At 39.0% G+C, this 24,149-nt stretch overlaps 1 protein-coding gene across 2 annotated transcripts in view; it reads right to left on the bottom strand.

The window, feature by feature from the left end:
* Positions 1-1,118: 1,118 nt before the first annotated feature.
* The window catches only part of QSER1 (glutamine and serine rich 1), a 92,294-nt gene continuing 69,263 nt past the window's right edge, over positions 1,119-24,149 (bottom strand). For both annotated transcript variants that reach the window (XM_069091370.1, XM_069091369.1), the window contains 9 exons: positions 23,525-23,862; positions 21,215-21,331; positions 20,540-20,673; positions 19,563-19,774; positions 16,748-16,885; positions 14,301-14,398; positions 7,613-7,762; positions 6,116-6,211; positions 1,119-4,714 (listed from right to left, as the gene is read on the bottom strand). In XM_069091370.1, the coding sequence (XP_068947471.1) occupies positions 4,574-4,714; positions 6,116-6,211; positions 7,613-7,762; positions 14,301-14,398; positions 16,748-16,885; positions 19,563-19,774; positions 20,540-20,673; positions 21,215-21,331; positions 23,525-23,862 (1,424 nt within the window). In that variant the 3' untranslated portion in view covers positions 1,119-4,573. The remainder of the gene's footprint in view (positions 4,715-6,115; positions 6,212-7,612; positions 7,763-14,300; positions 14,399-16,747; positions 16,886-19,562; positions 19,775-20,539; positions 20,674-21,214; positions 21,332-23,524; positions 23,863-24,149) is intronic.

The raw sequence follows: 24,149 nt of genomic DNA, 5'->3' as shown, positions 1-24,149 counted from the left end.
TTAGTACTGAGTTACCATAATATAATTAGGTTTCCTTCATTCTGAAGGTCACCCTCCTCCTAAATCATGACTTATGCCCAAACACGGACATTATCTAACACACTTCATTCTGATTCATTGCAAACCCACTACCTGGGCAATCCACAGCTCATTCCTCATGCTGATACATATTATTCCAAGAAATGAGGACTGGCATGGTGGACAGATGACTAAGATCAAAATCTCACTTCACATCCTGGCTCTGCTACTGAGAGCCTTGCCTGTGAGGCCTTGGCTCAGGTCCTTAAATACCAAGGCCCTCACTTTCCTCAGGTGTCATTTAGCTCTAATAGTCTGTTAGAGTCTTCCTATGAGATTTTCCTAAAAGAGCTTTCAGATGGGAATTGAAGGAAAAAAAGAAACAGAATTAGATGCTAAATAAAGCAATTTCTAAGAGCTAACTGCAGCTCCAAGGTGGGCCAATTCACTTCAGAAATGAGAGCTGACAATTTAAAAATATCTTGGAGGTAGGGAACCTAAAACCACAGGAGTTCTAAAAAACTGAACAAAGTTAAGCAGAAAAATTGCATAATACATTTTTTGGGTCCATTTTCATCAAATGTCTAGAGCTAATGTGAAAAATGTTATTTTCCAAATTTATAAAATGGCTTCCAAAACCAGAAGGAAAGTATTGCTTTAAGCAAACAGTGAAAATTTAAAATCAATGGCTCAATAGATCTTTTATTTCCTACAATGGGATTATATCTTGTTACTTTGAAAAGCAAGGAACCATAAAAAAAACAAAACCCATTAAATGGATTTAGGGCTAAAATTTCACTTTTTTTAAAGTGATATAGCTATTGCTTTAATTATGTACTATTTTAAGTGAAAAAAAAAATGCCTGTGGGATAACTACATGGGGTAGGGAAAGCCATAGGATTTTGAAGGGCATTTTAACTAAAAGCAACATTAGTTCAGTGTTGTGAATTTTTCTAGGATTAAACTGTAACTATCCTATTACTAAAACTGAAAGCAAGACAATTACTTAGTTTTAAATCATGACTCACTTTTCAAACACAATCTAAAAGAAGGCTGCTTGTAAAAGAAAACTTAATTCATTTAAAAGAAAAAAACAAATACCCAGAACATTTTCAGTTTTATTGTTTAAAAATTACTTTCATTTTAATGAATTAGTAACATCAAATGTGTATTATACAAAATTGACCCTTCACATTTCCATACATAGTATCTGGACCACTTGAAACTCTGGACTAGAAATGCATAAGGTTCCTTAGTATCCGTAATTTCAGTTATCGTCACATAAATAAAGGGTGATATGCAAAAGCATGCATTTAACATTGATGCAACAAGGTGTACATTGTGCAATAATGCACAGCTAGGTGCACTGTTTTTGTGCCACTGACACAGTTGGAAGCAATTATCCTGGGATTTTACATTCTATTCAGCAAACTGCCTTTCTGCCAAGCTTTTTTGCTTCGAGGGGCAGAAACAGCTTTTTAAAAGATACAGATGCAATAAAACATTCCAGAACTTAAAGACCTGAAGCAGCTTTCAAAGATATTACCAGCCACTTTAAACCCTGCTGCTCCATTCACTTCTATGGGTTTTTGCCTTCAAAGTCACAGTTCAAAATGGAACAGCTTTTTCAGAAAAAAATAATTCTTTTTTGCATGTTTTGAGAACTCATTTTCTTTGCACACACAAGACTTTTCATGCTGGGGAAAACAGGGTCTTAGAAAATTAATCTATTATCATTTTCTGATTTCATAGTTTAAAAGAGAATTTGTAAATTTATGAAAAATATTTAAGATTTTTCTTCTTCCTAGGACTTCTGTATTTGATCTTGCAATGAAAAGAAAATGAGCAATTGTTGTTGTCACCATACCATAATGACTAGTAAACCATTACAATTTCATGATTTCACTGCAGGATCAAGAAAAAGGAGAGTGGGTTAGGATGAGAGGAGGGGTGTGTGTGGGAACACCACCTCTTCTCCAACCAGATATCTAAAATAAAAAAAACCCCACAGAAATGATGTTTTGTGCAATCTCTTTCCCTTCAGGTTTGTGTAGACAGGAAAATCTCATCTTGAAAATGTTGTGGTGGCAACACATTCCCTTCTTTAGCTCAAGCTGCCATCCTAAGCCTTGTAATCAGCTTCTTTTCAGAAAAGTTAGGAACTGGTACTCAATAACACTTGTGTTTAGTTAGCAAGGGAAAGTTCATTTATCAGCTTGACTTATGTTTTTTCCCCCTAGGATCTGAGAGGAGGAACTTCTTGTTGTTGCCTATGTTGTTCAGCTCATTTGAGGACTGAGATATTATCACAACTAGAACTCTTGGGTCCCCCATAGGCAGCATATGGCAGAAATAGAGAACTAACCTCTAATCTTGTTTTTCTACATGTAGTGGGAAATAGTACACCTGTTTCACTGAAGTAACTTAAGCTGCAAGCATATGACTGTAAGTGAAATGGACGTCTTCATAGGAAGCATGTGATTCATTTCAACTAAAAAAAAAATCTCCCTTTAACTTTTCAAGGGCACATTATGAAATCATTTTGATGACCAAGTCAAGTGCTACCTAAAATGCAGAAATTTGGAAAACAATTTAGAAATGCTCAGAGGCTAATTTGGGTGAATGATGTAAAAGGCTTATGTTTACGAATAATGGCATATTAACAATATATCTTTCCTTTTTAGCATCTATATTTAGCAATATAATTTTCTTTGTAAATGAGTTCTGTCCAGAGTCAATACTACAAGAGAGATTATGGCTGCTTCCTACATATGTATGTTTCCTCTCCACTTAGCATAAATTAGTTTCATGATGCTTCTGCCTCTCACATTCTGTACTCTCAAATATGAGTCCAATAAGCAATTATATCGTGTACTATTTTCATGGTAATAAGCAGGTTTTAAGAAACTTCCAGAAATAGAACATTTGTCTTGGCATGAAACACACTGTTTCTATCTTCTATCCAATTGTATATAAGCATTTAAGTATTATTGCTTTAAACAACATAATAAGTATTCAAGACTAAATACTGAATTTTCCCCCAGTGCTACAGGTGTTTTGACACAAATCAAATTGCTTGTCATCTTCAACTTTCAGCCACATTTACTGAGGTTTTTTAAGTATTATATGTTAGCCTGTTAATTCAAAATCAAGACACTAGCTATGGCTACACAACCATGTCTTTTTTGGGCACTGAGCAGTAGGACTGCTTTCTTGGCAGGAGTTAAGGCACTAAACGGTGGTAAAATAAACAGAAGTATGGTAGTTGACCATTTCTTAAAATCTTAAAAAAAGATTGCTGAGTGACACTAGGAAATTTCTTCCAAACAAATAAGGCATCCTGTTGGCAAACAAAAATAAAAAATAACATCATGTTGAACCTAATACATTCACTGTCTGAGCAAAACTATTTGAAATGTCAGCTATTAAAACTAAAGAAAGCTACAAAAGTATGTATAAAGGTTGAAAAGGCACCAGAAGAACTCCACCACTTCCAGTTCTAAGAATGATGTAAGCTGTGTTCAACACTGCATATAATCATCAAGTCAGTTACCAATTTGCTAACCAGAAAGAAAGCCATAGTTAAGCTTTTGTTTTAATAAGTCAGTTAATCAAGTGCTAGTTTAGTAAGAAAATTTATTTTCCTATGTCAGAAAGTAACTGCAGTGTCTAACACAACTACATTTATGATGCAAAACTAGTCTAGTACTGAATGCATGTTCTGGTTAACACTGAAGCAAGACTGTATAAACAAATCAGTTACTTCAAGATAGAGTTTACAATAGGAGAAGTCAACATATAAATGAATAAGATTTACTGGAAACAATGCAAAGTGTATTACAAAGATATATGAAACAATTATAACCACAATTTTTTCTCTGTGAAAAATACAACTATTAGTGAGATAAAATGTACAATTGAATTTTTTCAAAGAAAAACAGAGTATAAAGGAAAATACTTTTCTTCAAAACAGGGAAAATAGTACAGTTCATTGTTTTTCATTACAATATAATTTGACACAAAAAGCAGTCAAAGGATTGCACCAATTCCACATCCAGTTTCCTGAATATGTTCCGAGTAAAAGGAGTCCATACAGCAGAATGTGGTTTCTGAATTTGATGATGGCAATATTGTCTCACAGAATGACACAACATACTAGCTGTTTACAAAATGTACAATACTCTCATTTTGGTGGCCAGATGTAAATGCAAGTATATGCTTATTTTTACCCTGGCTGTTGTTTATTAGCCAGAGTCAAGAAAAACTAAAGTATTTAATGTTCTCTGTAGCAATAAAGAATTATATTTAGTGCATGCTTTATTGTTTTTCAAAAAACATTTCTGAAAATAACTGTTACCCAATAGTTTACAAAATAGAAAAATTATTCATCAGGATAAAAATGTGTCATAGGTCCATTCACAAAGGACTAATTTCCTCAGCAGGAACCAAGATACAAGTTCCTTAAGTGAAGAAGGTATGCATTGTCTGAAGAACTGGAAATTCTCTTTAAATTTTTTTTCCTCCCACATGTAGAAAAATGGTATTTTGGAAAGTGTTATGAACACTTTTGCTGGACAAAATTCAAAAGTTCTCCAAACTTTTCAAAAAGGTCCTCTACCCAGTTTACATTTTTCATACAGAGCTGTACAATTTCTTCCTGTCCTAAATCTTCATTTTTTTTTTGCACAGTTGAAATCTGAAGGAGAAAAATTACCATATTAGTTTATTATATTCTTTGAATACTACAGTATCTTCAAGGTTTATGAATATTGGGATAAAATCCCAAACTAGTGGTAGACTGAGAAAATTCAGACTATTCCAGATTAGGCCAATTAAAAAAAGGACCCAGCCTCAAGCAATAATTTCTTTCAGGCAAGTTTGGAAGAAAAGACAAATCTATTTACGTTTGGCCCTATGGAAAATGGCCATCTTCCTATCTATCCTCTTACTAGGACTTTTGAGTCTTCCAGGCTTTCTCACACAAGCGATCTCTGACAACAGAAAATGTGCAGCTGTCATAGTGAGTGGCTATCACATTCTCGGCTGAGGACATTAATTCTTGTAGGAGCAACACTTTATCATGGTCCAGGGAAAATAAGTTTCCCTTTGATAGGGCTTCATATGAGAAATAAGAACATTTCTTCAAGGACCCCTCCAAAATTCTCATCTCCTCCTAAATGTGTTAAGTCATAACGACAAAGCCAACTGCCAATTTTAGAACCCCAGTCTTAGTGTAAATCCCCAAGTATTGTTTTTCTTCAAATCACTGTTGGACTTTTACCATATTTCACATACTTGACAAACATAGCCAGATCTGACAGGATCTGATAAAATTAGTTAAAGCTATTATAGGATCTCTCAGGAAGGTGTTACAGGTATTAAAAACATCCCTTCTACTGGGTTCAACTTTCTACTGTAGTATATGTAATTTCTTAGCAAGTTCAAAGTACTTTATCTAAATGCTGATAAAAGCTGATTGATATTCATTTCATGGCAATAAGATGATATTCATTGTAACTATCCTAAGCTGGGCTAGTTTAAGTACTAAGAAAGGAAGATTACTGTCAAAGCCGTTACCACAGACAACTTCAGAATGTTTGCTTGTGCGTACAAAAACTGAGGCAGAGTTTGTATCTCAATTAACAGCACCTCCTAGCTTGGAAATGGCATGCATCAGGACGCATGATGGTGTAAAACAATTAGACATAGAGAGCGGGGCTCAAGTCTGAGCAAAAAAAAGGAAAAAAGGTAGAATTACAAGTATCCATTATCCAAAGACAATTCCAAAGTAAATCTTTTTTTTGGCTTTTTCACTATATTTATACTAAAAGATACCACTATCAGCTGTAGTATTAGTTAAAGCAGATGAATTTTTTAAAAGCATAACTTATAGATTAATAATAGAAATAGGGGTGGCTAGGTGGTGCAGTGAATAGAGCACCAGCCCTGGAGTCAGAGGGACCTAAGTTCAAATGCAACCTCAGAAATGTAACACTTACTAACTGTGTAACCTTGGAGAAGTCACTTAACCCCAAATGTCCTGCTTTCCCCCCTCCAAAAAGCAAAAAAAAAAAATAATAAATTAATAGGCACTTACCTCCTCTTTACATATCAGATAAATATGGTATTTGTAATGATGAAGAGAATGATATAAAGAATACAACTGTATTTTTTCTGGATCTACAGCAAACTCCTATAAAAAAATTTTAATGATACATTTCACTGAACAAATAAGCACTTGACACAAGAATACTTTTACAAAAATACTGAATCAAACTCTCAACTTCAATTCTGTAACTGACTTATTTGGGGGAGATTTGGCAGACGACAAATTAACAACACTGCTTGCTAGTTCACATTGAGAATGAATACCAATCCTTCCTTCTGGTAGTTAGCTATAAAAGGAAGAGGATCTGGTCCACCAAGTGGGCTTACCAAGGAGATTAGAGGGGATCAGAGCTCAGGATCAGGTACAAACGCTCCATAGTTTACTTTGTCAAGGAAGGAGATCCCTTTGGGGTTTTTTGGAAGTGGAGTAAAGGAAGGAGTAAGGGTGGAAGAGGGGAAGTGAGGAGAAGAGCTCACAAGAGGGGGCCTCCTTTCTTGGTAAAGTAGGACTATTTGTCAAACAGTTAAAGAGGGATCTGTGAAGTCAGAACTGAGGGAGTGAGAAGGTCTGAAATGGCCCCCCTAGGGAACATGTAGAAAAGAGGATACAGTCTGAGGACTGGGGGAGTGAGAACGCTGCCAGAGAGGACAGATGTATGTTTGGAAGGGGGCATTACTAAAATAGCAAATAAATGCAGTATTAAGTGTCTGATAAACCCCAAACTCTATTGAGGAGAGGTCCTATTATCTGACAAACACAGCGGTGAATTGGAAAGTAGTCTAGCCGAAATCAGATAGAAACCAACATCTCACATCTCATAGCAGCCCTTAAAAGAGTGGCTTAAAATTGGAGACGAACAAATACTGTTTAGGGAATGGCTAAACAATCATGTTATATGAATACATTGGAATATTACTGTACTATAAGAAATGATGAAATGGTCAAAGGAAACTAGGAAGACTTCTAACAAATAATTTATATAATAACAGTAGAATTATATAAAGAAAAACAAATTTGAAAGACTTTAGAACTTTGATCAATGTAGTGACAGATCATGATTCCAAAGGACTAAAGTTGCAACACATTACCCCCTGCCAGAAGTGGTGAACCTGAAAAAATGCAAAATGAGACCTATATTTTTTAGACATGGCCAACGTGGAAATTTTTGATGGATGTGTTATAAGGTTTGCTTTTAAAAATTCTTCAGTGGGGACAGAAAATAAATGCATATTAAAAAAGTCAATCTAGGGCAGATTGGTCAAACTGGGAGAAAAGAATTGTTCAATGGTGATGAGTAGGTTTTGGGGAGTGAGGCAGTGGAAGAGGTGGAAAGACAGATGAGGGATAAGAAAAGGGAACTTCAGAATTAAGAACCGTGGAGAAAAGGGGCATTTTTGGGTGATGACAAGATGTACAGTGTAACTAGAGGGAGCTAGTTATGGTAAAGATAAAGGAGAAAACAGTTCAAAATCACATGACACTTACCTGTGTTGATTTAGTGGTTGATTTGGAAGTCCTAAGTGTTTTCTTGTTGTAAGATTTGCCATTCATTTTTATTTTAGAAACAGACCCTCCACTTTTCACTTTAGAGTCCCGAGTAATTATTGTTAGTTCAGGAAAACTTTCCAAAGCATTCTTTAAGAGAGAAAAGCAAAATAAACAATGTTTGAAGGAAAACAATCACTACTTTAAAAAAAAAATCAATTTAGAGAGTCGGAATGGCGGAGTGGAGGCACGATCTCTCTGCTGCTCTGGCTTCCACCTTCCCCAATCCATGCAGAGGGGGGACTCTAAACAAGCTTTGGAGCTGCAGAGCCCACGGGCCAGCGCAGTGCTCTGGGAGCCAAGCCCAGCCCGACACTGAGGCTTTAGCCCCAGGGCGGGCCTGACCAGCCACTGGCCTGACCAGCCACTGGCCTGAGGGACTCCAGATCAGCAGCAGCTGTGGCCATTTCCAGATTTATCAACACATAGATGAGAAGAACAGGGTGAGAGGTTAGTGCAGTCTGGACTCTGGGACCCAGTAAGTGGGAGTGTGTGGCTTTTGCCCCCAGGGTGAGATGCTGGCACAGCCAGCCAGCGCCACGTGGCAGCTTTAGCTCCTGGCCTGCAGAGTGTAGGGGGACCAAGCACCAGTCTGAGGGGTAATCGCTCTTGCTTTAACCTTCTTGGATCTGGATTGCAGTGTGGGGTGGAGGTCCTGGGGTGTATGTCCAGCTTGCCAGAGCATGTGGAGATCTTGGAGAGGGCACCCATACCTCTGGCAGCTGAGAAAACCCCAGCGTTTGGGACAAAAGCTCCCCTGTCTGGTGGCAGAGTACTACTGTGGCAAAAAGCCCAGGGGTCAAGTGACTGAGGGGCAACATGACCAGGCAAAGGAAACAAAGCAGACAGAAGATTCCACCACGACACTTCTATTTTGGGGACAAAAAGGGGCAAAGCATGGAACAGGAGGAAAGCAGTGAAGTCAGAACTCCTGCACCAAAAGCTTCAAAGGAAAATACGAGCTGGTTATACGCCATAGAGGACCTTAAGAAGCAGATAAGAGAAGTGGAGGAAAAATTGAGAAGAGAAATGAGAACGATGCAAGAAAATTATGAGAGTCAACAGCCTGACTGAGGAAAATACCACCTTAAAAAACAGACTAACTCAAATGGCAAAAGAGGCTCAAAAAGGCAATGAGGAGAAGAATGCCTTAAAAAGCCAAATTTGCCAGATGGAAAAAGAATCTCAAAAGCTCAATGAGGAGAATCATTGCTTCAGAATTAGATTGAAGCAAATGGAAGCTAATGACTTTATGAGAAATCAAGATGCTGTTAAACAGATCCAAACAAATGAAAGAATAGAAGGCAATGTGAAATATCTCATGGGAAAAACCACTGACCTGGAAAATAGACCCAGGAGAGATAACTTAAAAATTATTGGACTACCTGAAAGCCATGATCAAAGTAAGAACCTAGAAATCATCCTCCAGGAAGTTCTCAAAGAAAACTGCCCTGATGTTTTAGAATGAGAGGGCAAAATAGAGGTTGAAAGAATCCACCGATCACCTCCTGAAAAAGATCCCCAAAAGAAAACTCCTAGGAATATTATAGCCAGGTTCCAGAATTCCCAGATTAAGGTGAGAATATTACAAGCAGCTAGGAAGAAACAATTTGAATACTGTGGAAACACAATCAGGATAACCCAGGATCTGGCAGCTTCTACACTGAGGGATCGAAGGGCTTGGAATATGATATTCTGGAGGTCAAAGGAGCTGGGATTAAAACCAAGAGTCACCTACCCAGCAAAACTGAGTATGATCTTTCAGGGGAAAATATGGTCATTCAGTGGAATAGAGGACTTTCAAGCATTCTTGCTGAAAAAACCAGAGTTGAATAGAAAATCTGACATTCAGATACAAGAAGCAAGAGCAGCATGAGAAGGTAAACAGGGAAAAGAATTCATAAGGAACTTATCAAAGTTGAACTATTAACATTCCTACATGGAAAAACATTAATTTTAATTTATGAAACTTTTCTCAGTAGCTGAAGGGAATAGAAATATATATATATGTCCATATATGAGGGTATATGGGCATATGAATACATATATGAATGTGAGTATATATGTTTACAGGTATACATAGATAGAGGACACAGGACCAACTTAACAGGAAGGGATGATACTTAAAAGGTGATCTATCTCATATAGAAGAGGCAAGGGAAAATGGTTACAATGGAGGGGAAGAATAGGAAGGCAAAAGGGAATGGGTCAACCTTATTCCCATTGAATCTGGCTTGAAGAGGGAATGAAATACACACTAAATAAGGTATCTCACCCTCCAGGAGAGTTGGGGGGCGGGAGGTAAGAGGGAGGATGATGGAAGAGAGGGCAGGCTGGGGGAGAGGGAAGTTGGAAGCACCCACTTTTGAAAAGGGACGGGATCAAAGTAGAGAGTAGAACAAGTGGGAGGTGGGATAGGAGGGAGGGAAATATAGTCAGTCTTTTACAATATATCTACTATGTTATTGTTTTGCATTAGCCACACATGTACAACCTATACTGAACTGCTTACCTTCCCAGTAAGGGTGGGTGACAAGGGAGGAAGGGAAGAATCTGGAATTCAAAGTTTAAAATCAAATATTCAAAAAAAAAATATATATATATACACATACTATTATTACTACTATTTTACATGTAATTGGGAAATAAGATATACAGGCACTGGGGCATAGAGATCCACTGGAAAAGTCAAAAGGGGTATGGGAGAAAATATGGGAGATATGCTATTTTGGGGCGGTGGGTAGGGAAAAATGGTGAGAAAATTTGTAAGTCAAAAATCTGGCAGAAATGAATGATATATATCAGAAGTTAATAAAGCATTTGAAAAATAAATAAAAATCAATTTAAAATGCATCAGAAATTGAAGGCTGGCATTAGAATATATAGTTTTTAAAGCAGCAGGACCAACTCCACTGGAAAGAAAATAAAAGAGGTTGCTTCAGGTACAGAACATTACGTCCAACGTAGGCTTCTATGTCTAATATTTGATGTGAGAATCCAGCTGGTCATTATTAAAAGTGGTTTCTTGTCTAGGTTCCCTCACCAGTAAGTGTTTTAGGCCCTCCTGACACATGCCAGGCAGTGTGGTATAATGGGAAGAACCCCAGAAAGTCAGAAAGCCCTGGTTTCCTGTCCAGCCCCATTGCTTTTCCCAGGGGGACCTTGGGTAAATGCACTTCTCAGTTTCCTTCCAGTTCTAAATTCTATGATTTTAAGATACTCTATTCCTCTACATTTATACATCGAATACAATTAAATCTATATACAGTTCTTTGAATAGTTGTTCAATCCTAAAGCCATTTATTGGTTTAGCTCCACAGACCTCTGTTCTTCATCAGATTAATCAGCATTTTCAGTGTATAGATCAGAAATGAGTCAACCAACAAATAGGCCAAACCTCCAGATTTTCTTACTGCCTCTGTGCTAATAGCTCTACAAGCTACCAGCCTGACCCATGGAGGAGGGCCCATGACATTCTGACATAGAGAAAGACCTGGTACCTTGTAAGCTGAGTGGTGCCTCATTCTTGGAGCGGCCTTGTATTGAAGAGAGCTACTGGGCCTTGATGGGGAATAAAGGGGCATCTCTTGATCCCCCCATCCCCACCCCAAGCTGGCCTCCCAAAGGCCATAAAAAGAACATCTCTGCCCTTCAGATGCACCACCCACCCAGCTGGTCCCTGAGCTAGGCCTGTGGCTGAGCCATGCTTCTCTCCAGGGCCATGCCCAAGTCATCTCACTTTATAATCCTGCTTCCTACATGCATATGTCACCCACATATCACAGGCTTACTGAGCAGAAACCTTTAAAAAAGGATATCAATGTGAGAGATGAGGGGCAGAAACATCTTATCACTGTTGAGAGGTCACAGAAAAGTCAGAGGGTCACAATTCTGCACCCTTTCATTAAGGAACGCTATGGACAATCAATGTGACTAGAAGGACCCTAATGAGCTGAAAATTACATACCATCAAGTTTACCACTATTGGAGTAAAAGGGATGAAATATGCCAACTAAATTCACAACTTAGTCCAATAAACCTAGTACTTAGTGTTTCCAAACATCTAGAACTGAAAACATAATGGGCATGTATTTTTTCACAAATGAATTATATTTTCCCTTGAGAAACAAGGAGACTAAAAGTTTCATCTTTACTAAGCAACAGGATTCTTTGCCCAGTTAGCTACCAATAATTCCTGGCCCCTATTAATTTTTTTTTAAGTGTGTTCTTTTATCAAGAATTACTATAGGGCAGCCAGGTAGCACAGAGTAAGAGCACCAGCTCCAGTGTCAGTAAGACCTGGAGATCAAATCCTGGGCTCAGATAGTCAGCACCACACCCAGAAATAACTGGCCGTGTAACCTTGAGCAAGTTACTTAACCCCAATTGCTTAGGGGCAGCCAGGTGGCTCAACGAGTAAGAGCATCGGCTCCAGTGTCGGGATGACCTGGGTCAAGTCCCGGGCTCAGATAGTCAGCACCACACCCAGAAATAACTGGCCGTGTAACCTTGAGCAAGTTACTTAACCCTGATTGCTTAAAAAATAAAAAATTACTGTACTGCTTTTCATTTTTCTTAATGTAATTTTTTTTTTTTTGCTTTTTGGACAGGGGAAGGCAGGGCAATTGGGATTAAGTGACTTGCCCAAGGTCATATGGCTAGTGTTAAGTGTGTGAGGACGGATTTGATTGTGTGTGAGGACTCCAGGGCTGGTGCTCTATTCACTGCGCCACCTAGCTGTCCATCCTTTTCATTTTTCATATGCATTTCCTATCTTAAATTATTTCTTAACAAAATTACTCCTTTCAACCAATATATGAAAGAAGTTTAGAAACTAAACATTGATTCTGAACAAAATTGGAAGCAATGAATTTTGGGCTTGTATAGAGACAAAAAGACAACTTTTAAATTACCTTTTCTATAAATCCAGGATATCAAAAGACATTTGAAACACATTTCCTGAGGCAAAGAAAACAAGGACTACGGCACTGATTTCCCAAAATATTCAACAAGACTATTCTGGGAAGATATGATAAGTATTTATTTCTTTTATTTTTCTGGAATTAAGTATTTATTTCAAATGCATATGAAATAGGTATTGCACCTGTATTTTAAAAATTAAAAAGCAATTTAACAGTCTGCCAAATTAGTACACTAACTTTTACACTGTGTCTTTAAAGTTAGCTTAGAAGATAATCATCCATGTCAGCTAATAATTTGGAGCTTTCCACTTAAAAAAATTTAACTATCTTTACAGCTTCTTATAACCATGGGTTCCTTTTAAAATCAATTTTTTTCATTCTGTGAAATTAACATACACAACTACTCAATATGAAAATAAAAGAACTTCCAGACCTATTTAACACACTTGGCCAAGTGATGAGACTTAGGGTCTCTTGAGATTTAGGGTCAATCAGCCCTAAAAAGGATTAGTCCAAGCAACTGTGTTTAAGAGTGGAGGAGTCTTTAGAAACTGCCACTGCACTGCAAGGTAATTTTAGCTTAAAAGAAACTTCTCTTTATTTTTAAGGTGTAAGTTAAATGAACATCATGTGATATATTAACGCACCATGTAACAAGCATGTCTTGATTGTGCATGTGTCCTGGCAGTTTCCCCAGCCAGTACCTTCCCATTCATGGCTTTGGAGATCTGCTCTTCAAGGAAGCACAAGGTAAATGAGAGTTTGTGCGAGGGCCTCAAAAGCTAAGAAACAATGCCCTGGGGAGAAGCCCCAGCTTCCTGTGCTTGTTTGAATGCACTCACCTTCTTCATTCTCCACACTGGGGTTGTTTCTAATGAGGGAGCAGGGGGTGCAGGAAAAGCACCTGCAGAACGAAGCCAACACTGACCTTTCAGCATGTTTGTGAAAGTTTGTAAAACTCCCTTCCTTTCAAAGAGATCTCACTGAAGGTGTAGAGTTTAGAGTCAAACCAGAACAGCAGTTAAAAGACACAGACACTCCATTAAAGGAGCAGTACTGTTCAGTGGGCAGAGAGGGAACCTCAAGCCTACTTCCTTGCTCCAAGTCCCATCTCTGACCCAGCCTGGCTCAAGCACCCCGAAAATCTTCCCAGTTTGGAGTCAGGAAGATGAGTTCAAATCCTGCCTCAGACACTCACTTGCTGCACGGCCCTGGGGAGACCATTCCATGTCTCTGAGCCTCAGTGGGATACTAACGGCCTCCACTTCCCAGAGATGCTGTAAGGATGCAGTGAGAAAACACACAGGGAGCTTTGCACAATAGAAGGTCCCACATCAGTGCTAGCTAGTCTTGGTTTTCATATGACAAAGACACCTTAAAGAACACAAACTGTGGAACGAGGACTGATGTATGTTGGTGTAAGGAGGGCCCCTCCATCGATGAAATCACACAAGCACAGACACCACAGCGTGTCTCACACAGAAGTGCACACTCTGGGGCTGTCAGCATTTTGTTGAGATGGGTGGGCATGGATATATATATATATATATATAAAAGATTTTTATCGTGAAACATTCATTTAGGAAAATCATTAAAGCTGAATATGAATCTTCTGGTGAATGCAGAAGCTAGCTTCTTAGTAGAGAGTGCCCACTACAAATCTGCTCTTTCAACAGGCATAGATCCATCTTGGCAAGAGGAAATACCTTAAGTGACTGATCCAAATGGAGCTTCAGAAGAAGTCGTCTTCTGTTGTCACTCAGCATGCCGTCAATTTTCTTCATGTGTGGCAAAAGTAACTCATCTGAAATAGTATTAAAAAATGTATTAATATAGAGGAGAAATGTATTAAGCAGGAAATATTTGAATAATCAATTTTTAAAACATGTAATACACTGAAATATTTAAAATATACAAGCTTCAAGGGAAAAATATTAAATAAGCCAACTCCTAATAATTCAGAATTAAGGACTGACAGGACATAGGACATAAACCTTAAAAGTCTGGTTTTCTTTATCTTACTTGCTTTTACATCTCCCCTATTACTAATTACCAAATGTATCATTCCCTCTCCACATCCCAGAGAGCTATCCCTTATAACTAATAATAAAAAGTAGGGAAAAAAATTCAATAGAATTAGACAAAGTATCCAAAGGACATTAGGTGCAATGTTCCATACCCACAGTATCCAAATTCTGTCAAAGGTATGGAAGGAAAAATTTCAAACAAAGCCTCTAGGAGTATTTCTAATAATGAAGCAAATGAAAGAGATGCCAGAGTGTGGCAGAAAGAGTACTTCACTTGGAATCAGGAAATGGGGGTTTTAATTATCACTAAGTAGCTGTGTGACCTCCCTTACCCTCAGCTGCACAACTTGTAAAATAAGGGAGCCGAATGAGAAGACCTCTCTGATCTATTTTTTTTTAATTAATTAATTTATTTTTAAGCAATTGGTGTTAAGTAACTTGCTCAAGGTTACATGGCCAGTTATTTCTGGGTGTGGTGCTGACTATCTGAGATGGGGATTCGATCTCCAGGTCATCCCAACACTGGAGCTGGTGCTCTTACTCGATGAGCCACCTGGCCGCCCCTAAGCAACTGGGGTTAAGTAACTTGCTCAAGGTTACACAGCCAGGTGTTTCTGGGTGGGTGCTAAGTGTCTGAGCCCAGGATTCAATCTCCAGGTCATCCTGACACTGGAGCCGGTGCTCTTACTCGCTGTGCCACCTGGCCGCCCCTCTCTGATCTTTTTTGCCCTAATCACTTATGCTATGAAAGAAATCAGTATTACACATTTTCTGACGTGGCCACAATAGGTCACATCATAATGCATGGTATGCTTTCAAAGCACCTTTTCATAAGCAATCTTTATTTGATGCTCAAAACAACTTTAAGAGGGAGACAATGCAAGTATTACCACTTCTGTCCTGCAGATGATAAAACTGAGGCTGGGAGAGGTTAAGTCATTTACCTAATACCCAAAAACTATTCAGTGGCAGTCAGGCCTCAAACTGAGTTCTTCTGATATCAAATCTATGGTATCTGTCTGGGATAAAGTAAAAAACATCTGAAAATAAGTCATTTTTTTGTCAAGTGCAAAAATATCTTCGAAGACTTAGTAATTTTTTCTTTTTAAAGCAATCGGGGTTAAGTAACTTGCTCAAGGTTACACGGCCAGTTATTTCTGGGTGTGGTGCTGAATATCTGAGCCCGGATTTGATCCAGGTCATCCCGACACTGGAGCCAGTGCTCTTACTTGCTGAGCCACCTGGCCGCCCCGACTTAGTAATTTTTAAAAGTAACAAACTTTAGAAGTCATCTAAGTGATGGTTGGTTCACATTTGTCTTTGGAAGGTGGGGTTTAAACAGAACTCATGCACTGGGGAAACAGCATCAGCCTGAGTTTTCCAAAGCCTGGATTGTAGCTCCAGCTTTGTTACTAGCTAGGCTTGAATCTCAGCCAGACTGGATGATATCTATGATATATTCAAAGTAGACAATTATAGCTCTCTGCAAATTTTAGATGTGACATATTTTACTAGCTAGGGCATACACTGAGGGGGAAAAAGAGGAAGAAAAGAAATAGTCCACAGAAGGAAGATTGGGGAGGGGAGGCGGGGGAGTAGGGGGTGGGAGAAGAAAAGTATCAATAATTAGATACTGATTATATTTCATTACAATTAACCTGGAATTCTTTCTATTTTTAATGATTACACCTATGTGGACAGTATCAGGTTATGCTCAGCTATTTGAAATACTTTTCTGTCACCTATGGCATATTTAACAACACAAGTGTATGAAAAAAAATTCTAGTTGAAAATTCTAAAATGATTTGTTCTTCACATTTAATGTATACTAGGCTGCATCTTTCTTTGTATATGATACCTCCCAGTCTAAGAATATTTGGAGAACTTCAGACTGAAGGATTGATTTACGATGGAGCTATTCAATGTTTGCAGTAATATTATCACCTATAGTACAAAGTAGTCAAAATGCACCGATTGCATCTTTCCACCGTGATGGCAATGCTCAGCCCATCCAAAGGCCAGATTTGTTCAATAGAATAGCATGCAGGCAGATGGCTGCGAAGGCAGATTCTGCCCTCAGTAAGAAGAGCACCCACATGCCTCAAGTCTGCGTGATCAGCACATACCATTGCTCTTCTCCAAGGCCTGCATCGTGTCTGCGTCTAAGGCGATGCTTACAAGCAGCTCTACATAGCTCCTAAAGGTTTCCTTCATAGCCCTGGTGTTCAGAAAACGTGGGACGGAAGGAGCAGGAGGGTCAAATTCTAGAAAGTAGATACATTATTTTAAAATTGGAAGTACACTATTATTCATCTCAAATATCCTACAATTACTGTTCAGAGTAACCAACACCAATACCAAAAGTGGAACAAAGTTTGCAGGAGACTTCTCACAACTTTGGCTGGCTCCTCCAAGCTTCCCTGGCCGCCAGGGTGACCCTGGGGGACCAGATGACCCAGTACTTTAACTCCAATGGCAGAGACACACACATGGCCACACTGACCTGTGGCTCCGTCCCTTCCCCATTCCTTTGCACAGAACTCTGGCATAGGCACATAGTGCACAAAAACAAGAAAATGTAAAGTGATATTTCCTAGAAAAGTGTGCTTTAATTGGAGAGGCAAAATACAAGTTTTTGGTAGTAATTTTGAATGTAAAGTAATTTTAGACTTTACTATCACTTCTTAGGAATTTAGGGGTAAGAACATCTTCCTAAAAAGAAAAAAAAAGGGAAGGTGTTTAGTGTTATCCAATGCTGACACCTAGTGGTCAATCAAGCTTGCTGTCGAGTCATTTCAGCTGTGTCATTTGGGGTTTTCTTGGCAAAGCTGCTGGCGGTTTGCCATTTTCTTCTCCGGCTCAATTTACAGATGAGGAAACTGAGGCAAACAAGGTCAAGTAACTTGCCTGGGGTCACATAGCTAGGAAGTGTCTGAGGCCAGATTTGAACTCAGGGAGATGAGTCTTCCTGACTCCAGGCCCAGCACCCTATGCACTGCACCACAACATATTGTTTAAAAAAATTGTTCCTAACTTATCTACCTTCCTTGAATAACAAATGCAAAAGCCAAATCTTCCTATTATAAACAATAGCTGCCAAGATGTAAAAAACAATTCTATCTTCAGTGCCTGTTCTTAGTACTCATTTCATTCATAGGCTCTGCTACAAGAAACTCATGAATGCAAATCAGTAAATATTTATTAAGTCCCTACTATGTATAGAACATTGTCCTAGGTGCTACTGGGAGATAAATTGTTTTTACATGTAACTGGGAAAAGATTTTTTTTAAAAGGTGCTTTTCCTCAAGAGAAATGAGTTCATTTTAAACTTTATGGGAGGCTGATGCAGAAAAGACTCCATAGAAAAGAAGAGGAGGCATTTCAGGTGGGCTCAAAGAGGCCCAAGAGTCGAAGAGATGAGAGGGCTTTCTGGGTACAGGGAAGAAGATAAGCAAAAGTATAAAGGCAGGAAAGCAGGAGCACATATGAGAACCTCTCACTGCAGCAGAAACAGTATGTAAAAGGTCAGTGAGAAGAGAAGGAAAAGCTACACTAAGAAAAGCAGGGGGGCATCATCCTGGGGAGGGTCTTTAGCTTACTCAGTGGGCCCCAGGGAGGCAGAGGGGAACTGGCTGCTCTGTGGGCAGTTAGGGAAGGATGGTGGGAATGAGAACCTGCACTACAGGGACCTGGGGACTAGAGAGGAGGGGATGCACACTGGCTCTTAGAAAGGCACAAGCTCTAAAGCCGGAGACTATCCAGAGGCCATCCAGGTGAACTAACTCTTCATGGGATGGGAGAAATAGGAGTGTCTGGAGTCAGGAAGTAGCCTCAGACACCTCATGAGTCACTCAACACCTCTGTCTGTCTTAGTTTCCTTAAGTGTAAAATAGGGACAATAATATCGCCTACCTTTCAGAGCAGCTGAGGATCAAATGAGGTATTTGTAAAGCACCTTACAAACCATAAACTGCCATATACAACACTGGTGACTCTAATTATTAAGTACTTTGTCCAGGGTTGTGTCAGGCAGGGGATTTGAACCCAGGTCTAAGTGAACATGAGATGAAAAATGAAGAATCAAAAATAAAGCTCATGTTTGGAACATGAATGAAAGAATAAAGAGAAAAAGAAGAGATTTCTGGATTTTGACACATTGAGTTTGAGGTCCCTGTAGGATATTTAAGTACATGCTTGTTTAGACTAAGGAGAAAAGAAAGGGCACAAGATATAAATCTGGGAGTAAAAGATTGCAAAGGAAGGAGAAATAGCCTGTCAGGGTGAGCAGACAAGGGCAGGGAACAGACTCCAGCCAGTGTCTATCTGAGAAGCCAAGGGAGGTGAAAGGGTGAGAGGACTTTGTCATCAAGACTTGGGCTGAAAGTAAGCGTTTAATGCATTTAGGATTTTTAAAGTCTCTACGAGGCAGCCTGGTGGCTCAGTAAATAGAGCCTAGAGTCAGAAAGACCCAAGTTCACATCTGACCTTGGACACAAAGGCCCCCAGCAAGTCACAACATCTCTCTGCCTCCATTTCTTCATCTGTCAAATGGAGATAATAATGCACCTTCCTCCCAGGCTGGTTTTGAAGAGAGTCAAAGGAGATATGTGTGAAGCGCTTAGCACAGTGGCTGGCATACAGCAGAACTACTATTATTATACAAATGCTTATTCTCCTTCTCTATAGTAGGACTGACTCTCTAGTCATCAGCAGTACAAATACATAACTAGCTTTCCTAGGGCCAAGTATGACAAATATTTCACTATTTAATAATAAATTGAATTGTTATATTAAGAAGCAATGGGAGGAAAATACATTAACATCTATAACAAATCTAATTTTGGTGCAGAATCTCTTAGAATAGACCCTTTTAAATGCCCTTGGAGGAGCTGCAGCATCAGTGGATGGAGAAGGGCCTCTGGACACCCCCTGCCCACTCACCCTCCTCCTCACTACCACTGGTGTGGATTTCAGGTGAGGAATCAGACTGAGAAGACTCCAGTTCTGGCTTCCATTTCTTCCGTTTCTTTGGTGGTGGCTCGGCCTTCGTCTTTGGCTGCTTAGCTTTGGATTTCACAGAAGAGACTTTTGTTGTTTTTGGTGCCGGAGGGTCGGGAGCTTTACTGCTGCTGCTTGGTTTAGAATGGACAGCTCTGCAATGTTAGAAGCATTTACCTTGGTTAACAAAAGTTCTGTCAAATGACTTAGGAAGAAAACTCAGACACCCCTGTAGGTGATCTTAACATGACAGATTTCATCACCTTGTCAGCACCTTTAGGAATCTGAACTAGACCTAAATATCTCTAACAATGATCTTCATTATAGTTATCTTTTCACCATTTCTATTCAGCATTCAGTTAAGGGACTAATTATTCCAGTTCTTTCATCCTTCAGCTCCTTTTGGGGCATACCTAACTGCTAGAAGCTTGCACAAGAACAGGCCATGTCATACCTGCTTAGGGAGCCTCACGGGCTGAGAGCTTGAGGATAAGGACCTGGATGGCCACAGGTAGGGAAGAAAGTCATGGAATCTGCTGCTACTTAACGGTTCTGCTCTGGATTGGTTCTGGGGAATTCTCTAGATGACAAGGTGAGGTTTATCTCGTTTTGTCCTCTTTCAAATCCTAATACGTACAACAGTTCCAGAAACCTAGAATTATACTAGTGTCCTGGGATTCAGACTCCCCACCTGGTGGCACCAATAAAAGGCGCATAAGATCCCAGTAGGGCCCATGGCACCACAGAAAGCTGTTGTCTGTTACAGTACCCTCAGCATCAATTTCTTCAATATGCATTAGGTACTGAATTTTTAGTCTTCGATAATTAAAATTTAAAAGTCCAATATTCTACTGATTTCATTTTCTGCACTAGTCACGAATGACAGGCCCTGCCCAATACTAAAGCAAGAAGAGAAGTACCTGGATGTCGGTACAGGGTGACTTCTGGGCTTTCTTGAGCATACTCTGACATACTCCTTCTTGTTGATGTTATCGATGAACTTTACATATACCCGTCTGTATTTACTCTTTGCATCCCCAAAATATCCAAGATACTGAGGAAAAACACAGACTCCAAATTACATGACTGTACTCATTGCTTTGTAAAAAACACACTAAAACTCATGACAAAATGTTAAATTACTTCAATGAACATTAATCAGATGTTAAAAACTGCATCTTTTCCATTCAGTAGTTAAAAGCTCATATGCAACTTACCAAGGGGGGGGGTCATTAAAGTTGGTTGGGCTTGTTTCAGGCAGGGAAGGAAGGTGCTATTAGGAACACACTCAATATTCTATAAGTCAACAGAGAGAACGCCAGAGTTCTCCTGTACAACACAACACCCAGAGAGTTGTTATCACTTGCTTGTTCAGATATTTAAGAAAACATAAACTTTCAAATAAAAAAGTTTATTTGTCTAGTCTTCATGCATTCAGTGGAAAAAAGTATAAGGTGCTTTCACTTCATCTTAACTCAGGATATCCTAAAACAATTCCTTCAGAAATGCAAACTGTAGAAAATATTCTTGAGTTTCATCCATAATTTTTCTTGAGTGATGACCATCCAAAATTGGTAGATGTTGATTCTACTTACACTATTAGTAGCAGCAAACTCTCTGTGCCCATCTCGAATTTCAGGAACAAACTTTTGCAATAAAGCTTTCTGTACTTTCCAGATGGCTGGTGGTTCTTTACCTGTTTTTAAAGCCACCTGTAAAACGCAGAATTAAATCAAAATGGATGATTTGATTTTCAAAGTCAAAGAATTGGAGAAATAACTTCAAGAATTAAGTCATCTAGTCCCCCACCCAATACAGAAAACACCTCCACCATTTTCTTTATAGATGGGTCATCCGGCTTCTGCTTGGGAGTTTAATGCCTCAAAAGGGAGTCTTACTGAATTTTTAGCTAATTGTCAAAGTTCTTTGTACTTAGTGGAAATTTGCCTTGTAGCTTCCATCACCCTGGTTTTTAAGGAGCCACGGTGTGGTACTTTACGGTATATAATAATGTACATTTAGAGACAGGAAATTATCATTAGATGCTAACAGCCCTCACCTCTTCCATGTAATAGTTATTTCTATTTGTATTTTATAGTTTATAAATACTTTATACAAATTCTGGTCATTTACACATATGTATTTCCCCCCTAGCAGGAACCTATGATTTCAGTAGTTTAGGGAAGTCATGCTAAAGGAGCTCTCTCTGGAACATTGAGGCTAAGTGACATGACTAAGTTTTTCTCACTAGTACACATACAGGTCTTCCTGACTCTTCAGGCTGACCTCCATCCACTAGATCATGCTGCCTTCTATCTACTACACTATATTGTCTTATATATTCCCAACAGTACTTTATTAATGCTTAAAAAAAAGCCACTGTGATCATTTCCCAATCCTTCCCACTCCCTTCCCCCAAACTCTCCCATATAACAAAGCACAATTAAACAAAACACGCCATCATATTAATGATGTCATCACATAATGCATATCACCTTGAGAATGGAATTTATCCAACAATATAACTGTGTAATCCAAACTATGTCAAGCTACAATTAAGCAAGGAACTAAGTTAAAATTCAGATTTATTAAGGGCTTTTATTTTTAAATGACATTTACTTCATTATTTTGATATTTTTGACAGAATGGAAAGCACTGCAAAGAATAAAATGACACATTTAGCTACTTAAAACTGAAGGGATAAAAATGAGCCTTTGTATTATTTAGAATATCTGGAAATACAGAAGAAGAGCAACTAAATTCAATGAATATTTACTAAGTGACTCCTTATGTTAGAGACTGCTGGGTGCTGGGGATAAAAAAAGGAAAAACTATGGAGTTTCTTTCAAGAATCTTATGATATAATGTGTATGTGGAGGGGAGGGTGGGACAAAGACCACAAATAAGTATAATTCAAGGTGTTCTGTGTTAGGGGCAAAAGAAAGATACTAAGTGCTTAAGGAAAACCTGATGAGGAAGGAAATCAGGGAAAACTTCATGGGGAAGGTGAAAGGAAACTAAAGTAAAAAAAAATTTTTAATGGAGATAAGGGGAGAAAAAAAAAAGAAGAGACTGGGGGACAGAACTACTAAGTATTGCATTGGCACTACAATTGGCTGGAACAGAATGTTGGATGGTCAGCAATGTGACATAGAATGTGTGATGGTCAGCAATGTGAAATAAGGCCAGAAAAGTAGCCTGAAGTCAGACTGGAAAGGCTTAAATGCCAGTCTAAGAAGTCTGAATTTATTCTAAATAATAGGGAGTGCAGAACCAGGAGAACATTGTACACAGTAGCGGCAACATTGTTTAATCATCAATTTTGAGAGACTTAACTCTTCTCATCAACGCAAGGAGCTAAGACTAGTCTGAAAGACTCATGATGGAAAATGCTATCCACACCCAGAGAAAGAACTGTGGAGTCTGAAAGCAGACCACAGAATACTAATTTATGCTCTCTTTTTTTAGTTTGTTTTGTTTCTTCTTTCTTGTGGTTCCTCCCATTAGTGCTAATTCTTCTTTATAACATGACTAATGTGAAAATGTTTAATATGAATATATATGTAGAGCTTATATCAGATTGCATGCTATCTTGGGGAGAAGGAAGGGGGATAAAATTTAGAACTCAAAATCTTATGGAAGTGAATGTTAAAACTAAAAATTAATAAATTAAAAATAAAAATGATAAAAACAAAATAGCAGGTAGTCATAAAGGCCTGTAGGCAAAGGAGTAGCAAAGTCTTACCTACATAGGAGGAAAGTTATATTTGTAGAGAGATGAGCTGAAGAGAAGTGAGACTGGAGGTAGGGGAGCCCAATTGGAGGGTTTATTATATCTTGTTTAAAGTTATCACAATGATATTAAAAGGGAACATGTCTGGGTTCTCCTAGGAGCCTGTGATTACCTTCAGGTTATCAATGTCTTCCACCTTCACAACAAATTCATCCCGTTCTCTGTACTGGCCTTCTCCTCCACTGTCGCTGTTCTCTTCTGCACATCCTTCTAATGCAGCCGTTTCCTGGGCCTTTGCTAACTGGTTTGAAGAAACGCCATCGAGGTCAAAGCCTGAGAGTTTTGGGGGGTCTGCAGAACTTGTGTTTTCTGAAGCATTTACTGCGGGGGACATAGCTTTGTGTACAGACTCTTGCTTCACAGTAGCATTGGGAGTGGTGGTGGCAGCAGCAGCAGGCGGAGGAGGAGGAGTTGGCGTTGTGCCAGCAGTGGCCTTTACAGCTTCTAGAACTAAACAAAGTATAGACACACAATCAGTCTTCAGCCCCAAATCCCTTATGTGTGAGAGGCCAAGCGCTCCTCATTTTCAATGAGTTACTCTTGTTGACAGAGACCCACAGAAATGCAGGTCTAGCTAGATGAGTAACCCAGCAGTAAACCCCTAGCACGGAAGCAACAGGAGCTCATCACAAACCTGGAAAAAGGGTAGCAGGATAGGAGGGAGAGGCAAGGAAAGAGGTCCAGGCTAGAAAACAACGTTGTAGGAGGTAGGCACAATGTGACAGATATGAGAGGTT

This window comes from Petaurus breviceps, unplaced genomic scaffold (assembly GCF_028583685.1).
Source record: "Petaurus breviceps papuanus isolate PSGF00001 unplaced genomic scaffold, PetGlider_PUasm1.0 188, whole genome shotgun sequence".
NCBI classification, from domain to species: Eukaryota; Metazoa; Chordata; class Mammalia; order Diprotodontia; family Petauridae; genus Petaurus; species Petaurus breviceps.
The sequence above is the reverse complement of the archived record's forward strand: the minus strand, read 5'-3'. Positions and strand labels throughout refer to the sequence as shown.